The following is a 13,477-nucleotide window of genomic DNA, read 5'->3' on the forward strand; positions in this document are numbered from 1 at the left end:
TATAAGATTTTGTGCCATACTTGTACAGTGACTAATGAATATAGTGCCAATATGTAAAGGATCATTTATATTTTTACCCTGCTTTTGATAACAATGTTGATGTTTTTGCTTTGCCTAAGATTCTATTTATCACATTCCAACTGATTTTACTTGTTTTGTTTCTGTTGATATAGGACTCATTGCTTAATTTTTTTCTGCTGTAATGACTTTCTTGTACGCTTTTCTGTAACAGTTTACATACTGTTTCAGAGATGGATTTTGCCTAGCTGATTTAATTAGCTTTCTGAGTTGCTCTAAAGATTTTCTTATCCCCTGTGTTATCCAAGTGTTGGTTCTGGTTTTTACTTTGATTTGCTTAAGAGGCAATGCAATTTCTTAGTTATATTTGTAACAAACTTCATATCTGCATTATCATATTTTTCCAAATGCCAGTTTGAATTTTTTTAACAAAGACTTAAAAATCCTAATGTTGTCCTTATTTATACATTTTCTGTACAAATATTTCTCACTTTTCCTAGGATTTGTGCTGAGTACATTTACACTAAATTTTATTGCCCCCATGATCTGACAATCCAATCACTTTTAGATTATGGCCAAGTGTTTCCAAGTCAATTGTAGTTTTAGAAGTCTTTCCAACTCTAGTGTATCTACAGACAGTTGTGAATATAACAAGTTATTCAGTTTAGAAGCATTTTAACGGGTTATTTTAAAGTTTACATTGAAATCTCCAGCTACAATAATGTTTTCTTTCAAATTATTTAATTCACTAAAGAGTCTTTCTACACTGCCCAAAAATGACATAAAGTTGCCTGATGGGTAACAGTATATGCACACTGTGATTATTTTGGGCTCTTTAAGTTTTCAAGCATAATATTCAAACTGTTTTTCAATGTTATTTATGTTACTGGACTTAATCTCTTTGCATTCAATTCCTTGCTTAACATATACGCATATTTCTCCATCTATAAAAGTCTCTACAGAAGCTACTAACAATTTTAAATCCTTTCATTCTAGCAGTAAAGGCTTTGTTTTCCTTTAACCCTTGTTCACTCCCAAACAAAACTCAAATTTCCTTTAGGTGATCAAATAAAAGTACTTGTAATTCAGCAATCTTGCTAGTTATATGCTGAATATTCTGATAAAAAATACTATTGATTTATTACCCTTGAGAACTGTCACACTGCTCACCTCAATGTTTGGTTGCTACTTGTCTTCAATAAAAAATCCTCGCAGTCTGGTGGTGACACAATTCTTTCACTTGATGAGCAGGTGGTTTCTACTGCTTTGGGTGGTTTAGTTGATACTGTCGTTGTTGGTAGCAGTGGTGTAAGCTATCCTGTTGCTTCTTAAGATGATGACTACTGTGCAGTAAAGCATGCTGTTGACTGGGAAGTAGGATGTAGGAGAATGCCTACTGAGTTTATGGTGTCTCGAATTTCATGGCATGGTGGTGTGTCTCCCTTAATATTTGGATGTGGACCATGTTGTGTAAAGTGTTCCCTCTCAGAGGAATCTACAGATAAGAAATGTGGGTTCCAGGATGCTTTTCAAATCTTTTCAAACTGCCTCTTGTTCTTAATGATTCCCTGATTCACAACTGAAGTGTTTACAAGGTCACCTCTGTGAGGAATCCCAATGATAATTACTGGTGTTCTCCTGGTAGAGTTAAGAATTTCTTTCAAATTCTCTGTGGCTTTGAATAATTCATTCCTGTACTCATCATTAGTGCCCCCAATAATTATTGTATATTGTAAGAAACTGGAGAGATTTTCAACGTTAATGTTTCTTGTGATTTCTACCAAAGGTGCCCCAAGGCCATGTCATGGTTATCAGAGTACATCATTACATCAGATCTGGAAATTTGCAGATGTTTGTTTGTAAAGTTTGCTGTGCCTGAATGTAGTTATGTCTTCTGTACAGTCTTGTGTATTGAAGCATTTTTAAGAGTATGACTGTAGGTAGGCCTACTGTGTTTACTACATCTTTCAGATTTCCTTGCACTCATTTCTGCCCCAATTGCATGACTCTTTTAATGCTGAATGACATGTTTTCACATTGTTTACAATGCACTAGCTTCACTGACCTAACATGTTCACAGCTGTTACCATCTAAATTGTTATGAAGGCTTTGTGTAATTTTTTAAGCATTTCAGAATACTGTTCACACATTTCCACATCACACTGTAGAGAAGTCAATTCATTTTCCATTTGTCCACTGGCAAAAATTTCAGTTGCAGACTAACAACCTTCACACATAAACATGCTACACTCATAATTTGAGTAAGTTAATATCACCAAAACACTCTGTATGGTACCATTTTCGTAATGTAGGACAAATTCAGATTCCTTTATGAACAATTTTAAGACATAATAAACACTCTACGGAGTCCAAGACATTAGCTTTCTCTGAATGATTTATACACAGTTCAGTATTGGACACCATCTTGATGACAATGATTCATGGACAAAACAGGAACTGGAATTGGGGTAGCGAAGCAGAAATCCTTAACTTTGTTTTCTAATGTTCCATTACAGAGGAAAACTCTGGAGAACTGCCCCAATTCAATTTTTATACCTCTGAAAAGATGACTGAAATAGATATTAGTGTCAGTGGCATTGAGAAACAGCAGAAATTGCTAAAACTGAACAAAGCTACAGGGTTCGATGGGATCCCTATCAGAGTCTATACTGCATTTGTGGTCGAGTTAGGCTTTCTTTTAACAACGGTTTATCGTTGACCCGTCAAACAAAAAACCATATCTATATCTAGAAGTACAAAGAAAGTGGAGGCCACATCCATTTGGTGGTGGAAGTGATCCACAAAAGTACTGTCCAATATCCTTGACATCAATTTGTTGTAGAGTCTTAGAATATATTTGGAGCTCAAACATTATGAGATATCTCCAACAGCATGATCTCCTGAGTGCCAACCAACATGGATTTCAAAAACATCAAACTTGTGAAACCTAACTTGCACTTCTCTTACAAGATATATTGCAAGCTTTGGATCAAGGCAGAAAGGTAGATGCAATATTTCTTGATTTCTGAAAAATCATTTGATTCAGTACCACATCTACATTTATTGAAATCAAGCAAAATCTGTGACTTGTTTGAGGATTTCTTGTTAGGGACAACACAGCAAGGTATCTTGGACGAAGAGTAATCAATAGATGTAGAAGTAGTGACAGGTGTGACCCAGAGAACTGTGTTGTGGCCCTTTCTGTTCATATTGTATATTAATGACCATGCAGATGATATTAATAATAAAGTAAGGCTTTTTGTAGATGATGCAGTCATCTATAACAATGTACTGTCTGAGAAAAGCTGCACAAATATTCAGTCAGACAACTCACTTTCAATGTTTATAAATGTAAAATAGTGCACTTCACAAAAAGAAAAAAACATGACAGTCTGTGACTACATTATCAGTGAGTCACAGATGGAATGTGTTGACTCATACAAATTATTAGGTGTGACAGTTTGTAGGGATACAAAACGGAACAACCACATAGTGTCAGTTGTAAATAAAGTTTATGTTTCTTTGGTAGAAAACCTGAAAAATGCAATCCATCTCTGAAGGAGACTGTGTGCAAAATACTCCTGTGACCCATCCTAGAATATAGCTCAAGTACGTGGGACCTATATCAGATAGGACTTACAGGGGTTATTGAATGTATACAGAGAAGGGCTGTGTGAATGTTCACAGGTTTGTTCAGTCCATGGGAGAGTGTCATAGTTATTATGAAGAAACTAAACTAGCAGGCTGTTGAAGATAAATGGTAACTTTCCTGAGAAAACCTACTTACAGAGTTTCAAGAACCAGCTGTAAATGATGACTCTAGGAATATACTACAACCCCCTACATATTGATCCTATTGATCCTATAGGGATCATGAGGACAAGATTAGATTAATTACAGCTCCCACTGAGGCATTTAAACAATCATTTTTCCTGCATTCCATACATGAATGGAATGGGATAAAGCCCTAATAACTGTTACAGTGGTATATATTCTCTGTCGTGCACTTCAGAGTAATTTGCTGAGTGTAGATGTAGATTTTGTATTATCCATACACCAATTCATCTAGATTCAAGGACTGAAGATGCCTCATAGTTGCATGATAAGTAGCAGTGCTCTTTGTAAACAGGCTTCTGCTTCTAAGGAAGATACATAACTATTTTATGTGATACATATCAACATGGTCCTGTAAATATTTTGCTATAAATACGAGAAAAACAAGAGACATTTAATATATTTTAGAATCAGTAGCTTTTTCCTCCAAATTAGTGCCCTCCCCCTTAATTTTTCTATTTTAAATTTATCCTGATAAACAAAAATAATTTATTGAAGTTCAATTATAATTAAATATTAATGCAGTTTCTAACAGCTGTTTCACTTTGATAATATGTTTTAATTCAACAACACTGAAGGAGCTCATCTATAATTGGACTTATGGATAATGATGAAGGTAAATCAATGTAAAAATGAAATACCTAAAATTAACTTTCTACATGTCTTTACAACTCTAATTTGCAATCTGTGATACAAATATTTTGTTTGTCAGGAAAAGGAAAGAAGGAAGAAAGGAAGCAAGGAAGATTAGGATTTAAAATTCCTACAACGGATAGGTCATTACATATGGAGTGCAAGTTCTACTGGGGGAAGGAAGTTTGGCCATTCTTTGTAAACAACCTGTCCTAGTGTTTGCTTTGCATCTGCATTTCTGTCAGTCCATGACTTCCTTGTTAAAGCTTTTGTATATGCTGCCATCCAATACATCATTCGTAACTTGCTATTTCTTCCTCCCTAATCTTCTCTTCTGTTCCACATACCATTCTGAGAGGCTTTTTACAAGCCTGTCCTTTTCATATATGGCCTATCCAGTTTCTTTTTCTTTTTTTTTTTTTTTTCTTCCTTACCTCCTCTTCTCTTACACATGTCCTTTTGAATATATTTTTATAAACTACTCTTTTCTTCATATGTGTTCCATCCAGTTCCTTTTCCTTTTATATTATTATTAAATTAAGTAATGGTGTCTACTCCTCCACTTCTCACAGTACCTGATCTTTTTTCATCTTATCTATCCAAGTTTCTTTTTTCATCCTCTGCCACACATTCATCGCAAAAACCTCTAGTCTTGCTGTATCCTTCTTCCTCATTGTTCACATTTAAGCACCACTTTGCAGCAGAAAACTCTTATTTTCCTGCAGAATGTCTCTTATGCCATTACTATCCTGGTCTTAAATCCTGTGCTGCACATTGTCACTAACTATTCTGCTTCCTAGTCATTTAAAGCTTTGCACATGTTCTAGTTTTACTCCTCTTAAAATTATATTTACATTTCTATCTCCTGTTAGTGCTATTATTTTTTTGTATTGTTTTGATTCCACAGCTATTTCCTTTAGCTCCAATGATGCCTTTTTTTATTCAATGCCAGAAAGAACCACGTCATATACAAACATCACTGACCATATCCTTCTTTCTCCAAATTTATAAGACTCCTGCTTTTCCAGTCCACTCACTTTTTACTTGTAGATGTAACCTTATCGCAAGCCACATTATCAAAACATGATGAATGCATAAAGTACAGCAAAATGAGTGCAAATAAAAAACAAGTAATATTTATGTGAGGAGTTCTATTATAGCACGCGGTTCTATACCACCCTGCTAAATTTCACACTTCTTTTGGCGTTTCCATAGAAAACCATAGAAAAGCCTAAATCTGGTTATCTATGCAGGGATTTGAGGCACTGTCTATCTTAATGTGAAGCTATATCTAAAAAGAAAGATGATGAGACTTACCAAACAAAAGCGCTGGCAGGTCGATAGACACACAAATAAACACAAACATACACACAAAATTCAAGCTTTCGCAACAAATGGTTGCTTCGTCAGGAAAGAGAGAAGGAGAGGGAAAGACGAAAGGATGTGGGTTTTAAGGGAGAGGGTAAGGAGTCATTCCAATCCCGGTAATGGAAAGACTTACCTTAGGGGGAAAAAAGGACAGGTATACACTCGCACACACACACATATCCATCCGCATATACACAGACACAAGCAGACATTTCATAATGTGAAGCTAGTGTTACACACTGCCTTGTTCAGTATTTGTTCACTACATTTAAAAAAATCGTGTCAGTTATACAAAACTCTCTCAGAATAAAAGTGATAATAAGAAAATGTATTTTTGATTTGATACAATTTTCACATAAAGTGTACTTATATGATTTCATTTATTGTAACAGTGTTCTTTAGTGATATCCATAAAGTCTATTATATGAGGTCTGTTGGAAAAATTCTGGAACATTCATAATTTCACACAAATGATGTGCTGGAGCAAAATGTGGTTGGCTCCCTGCACATGCCTGTGTTTAATGTGTAACTGCCAGAAGTTTTATTGTTGTATATCTGTTAGTTACTGTTTGGTGCTGTATTCAGTTGAATGGTGTGTCACACAGTTTGTGGTTTTTGAGATGGCAGAATTAGAGGAGCAACACATCTGCATTAACTTTTGTGTGAAACTCAATAAAGCCTTTACAGAGGCACACCAAATAATGAAGGAAGCCTACAGTGATGAGTACTTAAGCTGCACCCAGTGCTATGAATCGTTCACATGGTTTAAAAATGGTCAGATGGAAGTTAAAGATGATTCTGATTCAGAATGCCTTTTACATCTACCAATGAGCCTCATGCCAGGAACATCAACAAAATTGTGCATGCCAATCAAAGACTGACTGTCCAAGAGATTGCAGGAGAATCCAACATTTCAGTTGGATCAAGTAATGAAATCCTGGCACAGCATCTTGAAATGCATTGTGTTGCCGCGAAGTTGGTCCCACGACTCATGAGTCCAAACCAGAAATCTATGAAGAGCTTTTAGATTGCAGAACTTAGAACAAGATGTTCCTTAAGAGAATCATAAGTGGTGATGAGATGCAGGTCTATAGTTATGATTTTGGGACCAAGGTTCAATCTTCACAATGGGTCAGGAAAGAAAGCTCACCAGGTCAGATCAAATGTCAAAGATGTGTTGATAGTTTTCTTTGACTTTGAAGGATTAGTTCACCAGGAATTTGTGCCACAGGGACAAACTGTTAATCAATCATACTATCAGGTCATGTTGTGATGTCTGCAAAAAAATGTGAGAGGGAAAGACAAGTCATGGCTCTAGCATCACGATAAGACACCTGCACATTCATCACTGCTGGTGCATGATTATTGCACAAAGAATGAAATCACTTTGCTGGTTCATGCTCTGTACTCTCCAGACCTGGCTCCAGTGGACTTTTTATTATTTCCAAAGTTGGAAACACTATTGAAAGGAGGAAAAGTTGCCACGATAGCCAAGGTAAAAGAAAATTCGCAGACAGCACTTCGTATGATCCAGCAAGAAGCATATCAAGACTCCTTCTGGAAGTAAAAATGGCATTGGGTGTGGTGTATCAATTGTGGAGGAGTGTATTTCAAAAGAGATCAAGCACAATAAGTAAAAGGTGAGCATAGAAAAATTTTGTGGGCAAAGTTCCAGAAGTTTTTGAACAGATCTTATAACTACACAGATAAACCTCATATCTAAATTGTGAAATGCGATGAACATATAGAAATAAATTCCCATACAATATCATTTTCATCCTTAGAATATGCCTTCGCAATAGGTTCTTGAAACCAATGAATTCCAAAATAATATAATTTTTGTTGTGGGTGGGCACAGTGATGGATATGAGCTAATAAAAATTTATTTGTCAATGCCCTGTTCAGTTATGAATCAACTATCACAAATTGTGAATAAACTAACATATACATCTAGCATTACAGGGAAGAAGAAAATATAAAATTATTGTGACAGCTTGCTCACATATACCTCTTATGATGCAACTCTTTGGCCAGGTCTTTGGAAAAATAAATATTCTTGATAGAAAGTTGTATAGTCCCAAATATGCCAGCTTTGTCAGTTATACATTACCAGAATTGCTAGAAAACATTCTTCATTGTACAAAGCACATAGGATGTGCTAAAAACATGATGATTGTCCCTCATGATCTGCATTTACAGCATGCAATGTTCTGAACAGAAAGTTCCCAAACAAATAGATTGGCTGAGTAATATGAATCACTTGGCTGGTTCATTCTGTATATTTTTTCTTTGCGTAATAGTCTAGGAACTTGTCCACCAGTCTCTACGGTCAATGCGCAGAAACAAATGAGAGCATATTACTATGAGATCATCACATCAGAAATGCTTGAATGAGCAAACCTCTTTTCTCTCCTCCTCCTCCTCCTCCTCCTCCTCCTGCTTCTTCTTCTTCTTCTTCTTCTTCTTTTTCTTCTTCTTCTCTACAATGCTTGATGGGCCTTGACCTGCTCTAGGACATAGTTCCATTTGTCTCTCTCCAGTGTCTTTCATCTCCATTCTTTGTCAATAATAATTATTAGGTCATCTTGTATGTCATCCATGTTTTGGTCTTCCCTTGCTTCTTCATTCCATTGTTGCATCACTATTTTTTGGGGGTATTCTCATGATTCATACAAAAACCATAGCAGACCCATTTCAGGTAGTTTATTTTAATGAACTTTTTGAATTCAAGATCTTTATATAATCTGTAAAGTTCAAAACTACATCATTTATACTATACTCCACCTTCACTAGTCACCCATAGATGTTGTGCAATGCCTTCCATTCAAAACATCCTAATATATTTTCATACTAATGTGTCAATGTCTAGGTTTCTGAGCTGTATGTTTATATGGGGCATATTAAAGTTTTAGACAGTTGACACTTTGTTTTTCTGGACTTAAGTTGTTTGGCCAGACCATAATAGCATTTGTTATCTGAGTGGATGCTTCACTTTATTTTCACATTAATGTCATTTTGTGATATGAACAGTGTTCCCAGGTGGACAACTCCACTAACGGATTCTATTCACACCTATCAAATTCCAGCACCTTATTTAGTCTCATTTATGTTGCTGCTGCCCCCAGTGCCTTATATGTTTCTTTTGCAGCTAGTTCTGCTTTTGCAGTAATATCCACATCATCTGCATAAGTCAGAACTTGCAATGTTCTGTTGAATATTGTGCCTCATATATTGATTTGAGCTGAACCTATTACTATCTCTAGTGCTATGTTAAATATCACATATGAGAGTGCATCCCCGTGGCTCAATCAACAGTTTGTCTCAAAGTCATATGTGCAGTACATGATTTTCTGAACAGGAAGTTACTGGCTTAGTAGTGTGCATGAGTTGGCTAGCTCATTCAAAAAAAATTTTTGTGGGTAATAGTCAAGTAAATTGCCTTCCATGATCTACAATCAGAGTAAGAAAACCTTCGAGAGCACATAATGTGTATCAGAAATGCTTGAATGAACTAATCAGTCAATGATAAAACAATTTCAAAATTTTTTAAATGATATGAAGTTTACTTTTTAGCTGTAACTGTTTTATTGCACTGTTGCAACTCAGCTTTTATGCCTTTTAAAGTATAAGATTTGATTTTATATTATATCACAGAAATACATTAAAAATAGTGTTCTTGCAGGGCTGTACCACTCCTGATGCTAATATGCTTGAAAATGACACAAAACTGAAATAGCACAATAAAACAGATACAGCTAAGAGACAACATGACATTATTTAAAAATCTTAGAAAAGCAGTGATCCATTATGACAAGAAGTAAATTTCAGAAATGTGTCAGCTATGCAGATCATTGGTTTAAGCATTAAATAAAATGAAGTAGACAAGAATTGGATCTAGTGTTGTATTTTAGATACTCAAAGAGAATAGGTATTAAGAAATGCCATGGGCATTAAAAAAAAAGCTGTTTTCCAAGTTCAGTTTCATTTAATCACAATACATCATTCAAGTGATTTTTGATAGCAAAAACACACAGGGTTGTTGGAACCAAATAATCTGTTTGATCCATTTACTTGTCACATCAAAAATTGCATAGTTATTGTAGAGATAGTTGCAATACAACAAACAGCAGTTTTTTGTCATAATTTAATAGTCCCTACAACATTTTTAAAATCCTGGTTTTTGGGTTTCATTTTATGCTACATAATTTCTCCAGTTAATAAGAGCATTGAGGCATTTTGTACCAGATAAAGACAATTTTAAAGTTTTTGTTCAAGGTAATGTTTTATTTGAGTTGTGAGCAATTCTTATATGTATTACTTTTTTCTTGTGTGTTTTGTTTGACAAAGAAAAAAGATCACAAACTAACTATATAACTTTTTTTCAGCCAGCAGGAGACAATTTAACCATCAACTACGAGAACCATGTTGTACACCTCCATCATGCACAACCAACAGGACAGCCACACTCGTACAGTGATAAAGTGTCCATCCCCAATACCAACCAACATGGTCGTGATGATGGCTCTAGTGGTTATGGCAGCCCAGACTCTGAAACATTTGACACCCAGTGCAACTGATTTGGACCTATTTGTTCAGCTACATCAAGGTAGTAGCAGTCTATGTGACTGATTGTAAACAAACACTGAAAGACTGCTTATTTAATTTTTTGAAGGAAAAAGCAGAATATGGAAGTGAATGCCCAAAGTGCAGTGAAATGCCATATAAGTAACAGTTTATAACAGAGGAATGACTTTTGTATACTGTGGACTCAAACTGTTGCAACCAGTGAGTGACAAAGTGTGTGATATTATCAGATGTGAAATGTATTTAGCTTTTCTTAGAATTACAAAATTTACCAATATATAAACTCGAGAAGAATCTGAAAAGATTTCAAGCCTCACCTTGTTATACTCAAACATTTTCCTGTAAAATAAGTTACTAGAAAGAAATCATTTGCAAAATATAATTGTAAATGACAAAAATGCAATATACATCAGAAACTGTAATACATAAAGCTAAAGAGACTGTAAAGATATTTTTACACATAGTTTGTGAATCTGTGCTAGTCGATTCGCCAAATATGAAACTTTGTTTCACGTATCCTTATTAATGAAGTATACGAAATTAAGAAAGAATATAATGGAGATCAGTATCCTCATGTATACCATGTAGCGGCCAGTGACAAAATAATGAAAAATTTACTCAGACATGTACAGTATAATTCAGAGACATAATAAAAATATTTCAATCAACTGTGTAATTAAATACAATGTGCTCAAGGAATCTGTGCAAAATTTGGAAGTATTTGTCACTCAGTACTTTTTAAATGTCAATGTTCCAGTAGGAGAAAGCTTAAACAAGTGAACTACAGTGATATTATATTACACTTAATGAAATATAAGGTCATGACTTCACTATTGCCCTAATTATGCTCCAACATGGCATGTTTAGTCCAAGAGACTCCAATGACTGGGCAAGAATCTTTTGTTATTGTTAAAAATCTGGGGAAAATTATAAAACTTTTCAATTGTGAGTGAAGGTTGACAGGAATATAAATGGTTTAATATATGAAGAAATAATTGTGAAAACTCAATAAAATATTTTCTTCAGGCTTTTCTCATTTTGTTTACTTGCGTTAATATGGAGTAGAAAAGCTGTCGGAGGATGTTTGCAAATAGGAAGCTAAGATGAAGTCTTTGCATTCAATGAATTTTATCAGAGTCTTGAACTAAAACAAGTGTAAATGTAATAAACAGGCATCTTGTAACATTCATTAAGAGTACGGAAAATACAACGGTAATAATAATCAATAACAAGTCCCAGAATGATAAGGGACTTTCCTATAAGAACTACAGCAGCAGTAAAAATGGAATCGCAGGGGAAACTTATTCACCCTAGGTTCAAAACAAAAGTTCACAAATAATACAATTGACAGCAAAGCCAGTCTAAAATACCTATTGAAAATTTAACACTATGGCTTTCTGATTGTCAAAACAGAGACTATAATATGATCTTTGTCCTTCAAAATTTTGTTTTTAGAAGTTTCCCATGACCTTGTCCCCTCCCCCAACAATCCCCCCTCCTCCACACTGACTCAAGGGTTAATGAACAAGTAAGTAAGATAGAAGGAAGGTAGAGTTTAGAATCTTGAAATAAAATTGCAATTATAGCACCAGACAAGTAACAAACTAATTCTGAATAGTTCTCCTCAGAAGAGCCATAAGGATCACACTTTCCTGTGGAAGTGGGATTGTTCATGTAAAGGTGAGGTTGGAATTTAATCAGAAGCAGCTTTATGGGTGCTAAGCCAGCCATTGCAAACCTAAGAACCATAGTAATCTACTCACAAGTAGTGTGGCAAGTAAGACTCATGCCTTCAGTGCTAACCAATGTGTATTTCAACAGACCATGGTTCCTAATTAGTAATCACTGGTGTTGCCACTGGGCATAAACAGTCAATAATAACGTGCATGGTTATAGACATGGGTGAAAAATTATGTTCTGACTAGTGGATGCAAATTAATTGCTGTCTGCTTTGTGAATGATGGATCTAACATAATATGTTTGTTTTTCTGTAACTGTCTGTGGTTACAAACTGGATACAGTAGGCAAATTATTCTAAAGTGGTTTATGCAAAAGGATGCTTTCAGGAATTACAAGCATAAATAAGTAATGTGTGATCCCTATGCTTTTTCATGAGGATGTGGTTTTGAAGAAGTGTGCATTTCAGAACAAGTTGGATGACATTCATCTTCTGGCTGCACTGTTTCTATACACTGTGCACTAAATTAGCACAAGGTTACAGTTTATCACTGTCAAGCCTACTGGGCCATGAATATTTACAATAATAACCATTTACTGTTTCGTAGAGGCATCTATATAGCTTTAATATACCTTGCAACATGGTTCTGAATTTTTATATTCACTTAGGTCTGTTATTTCTGAGTGCTGGTAGGTGACATCAAAAGGCCCACTTGGCAATGAATCCCTTTTTTTGTTTTCCAGAAATGTTTTGATGGGATTGGGTACAAAATAGAGCAACCTGTCGTCTGCAAGACAAAGCTCACCAATAAACCAGTGGTTCATCAAGATGCTTGTTAGCAGAGTCTCTTCTATCCACAGAGAAGATATGTTTGTTTTTATTTTCATACAATCTTAAAGAATAGATAACTCCATTGAATTTTACGTATTAAGAAAATAATCTCAGACTTTCATGCCTGGTTTCAGATGGAAAGTTTCTAGTTATGTATGAGTGTACTATGTTCTTTTCTTCTTCATTAATTTGCTAGGATATGACCTTGCTTCGAAACAACAAAATAATGATCCTATCTGCTTATTGTGGTGGGTATAATATAAGTAGAAATTAAGATAATGATCCAAATCTACTTACTGTGATGGGTATGAAACAAGAGGAAATTGCTTGTGAATTGAATGTATAATCATTCAGTTATGCCTCTTCAACAAATGTAACAGAATTCATATGATTATGGTCTAACTTCTACTGTCAACTTACAGTTTCAAGGGAGCATAGCCTTTACAATAGTTAATTTTCTTTGGAACTACAATGAATCACATTTTTTCTCTCATTAACATGTGGAATATAGTGACACTCACTTGCTAGTTC

The 13,477-nt window shown here is 35.0% G+C and overlaps 1 protein-coding gene across 1 annotated transcript in view; it reads left to right on the plus strand.

Moving 5' to 3' along the window:
* Window positions 1-11,105, plus strand: part of LOC126095353 (LIM domain only protein 3-like) — a gene marked incomplete at its 5' end in the record, with an annotated part of 69,983 nt that extends 58,878 nt beyond the window's left edge. The window contains one exon of the mRNA XM_049910161.1: window positions 10,239-11,105. Coding sequence (XP_049766118.1) covers window positions 10,239-10,430 — 192 coding nt within the window. The remainder of the gene's footprint in view (window positions 1-10,238) is intronic.
* Window positions 11,106-13,477: the final 2,372 nt, after the last annotated feature.

The sequence above is a fragment of the Schistocerca cancellata genome, chromosome 8 (assembly GCF_023864275.1).
Source record: "Schistocerca cancellata isolate TAMUIC-IGC-003103 chromosome 8, iqSchCanc2.1, whole genome shotgun sequence".
Classification (NCBI taxonomy): domain Eukaryota; kingdom Metazoa; phylum Arthropoda; class Insecta; order Orthoptera; family Acrididae; genus Schistocerca; species Schistocerca cancellata.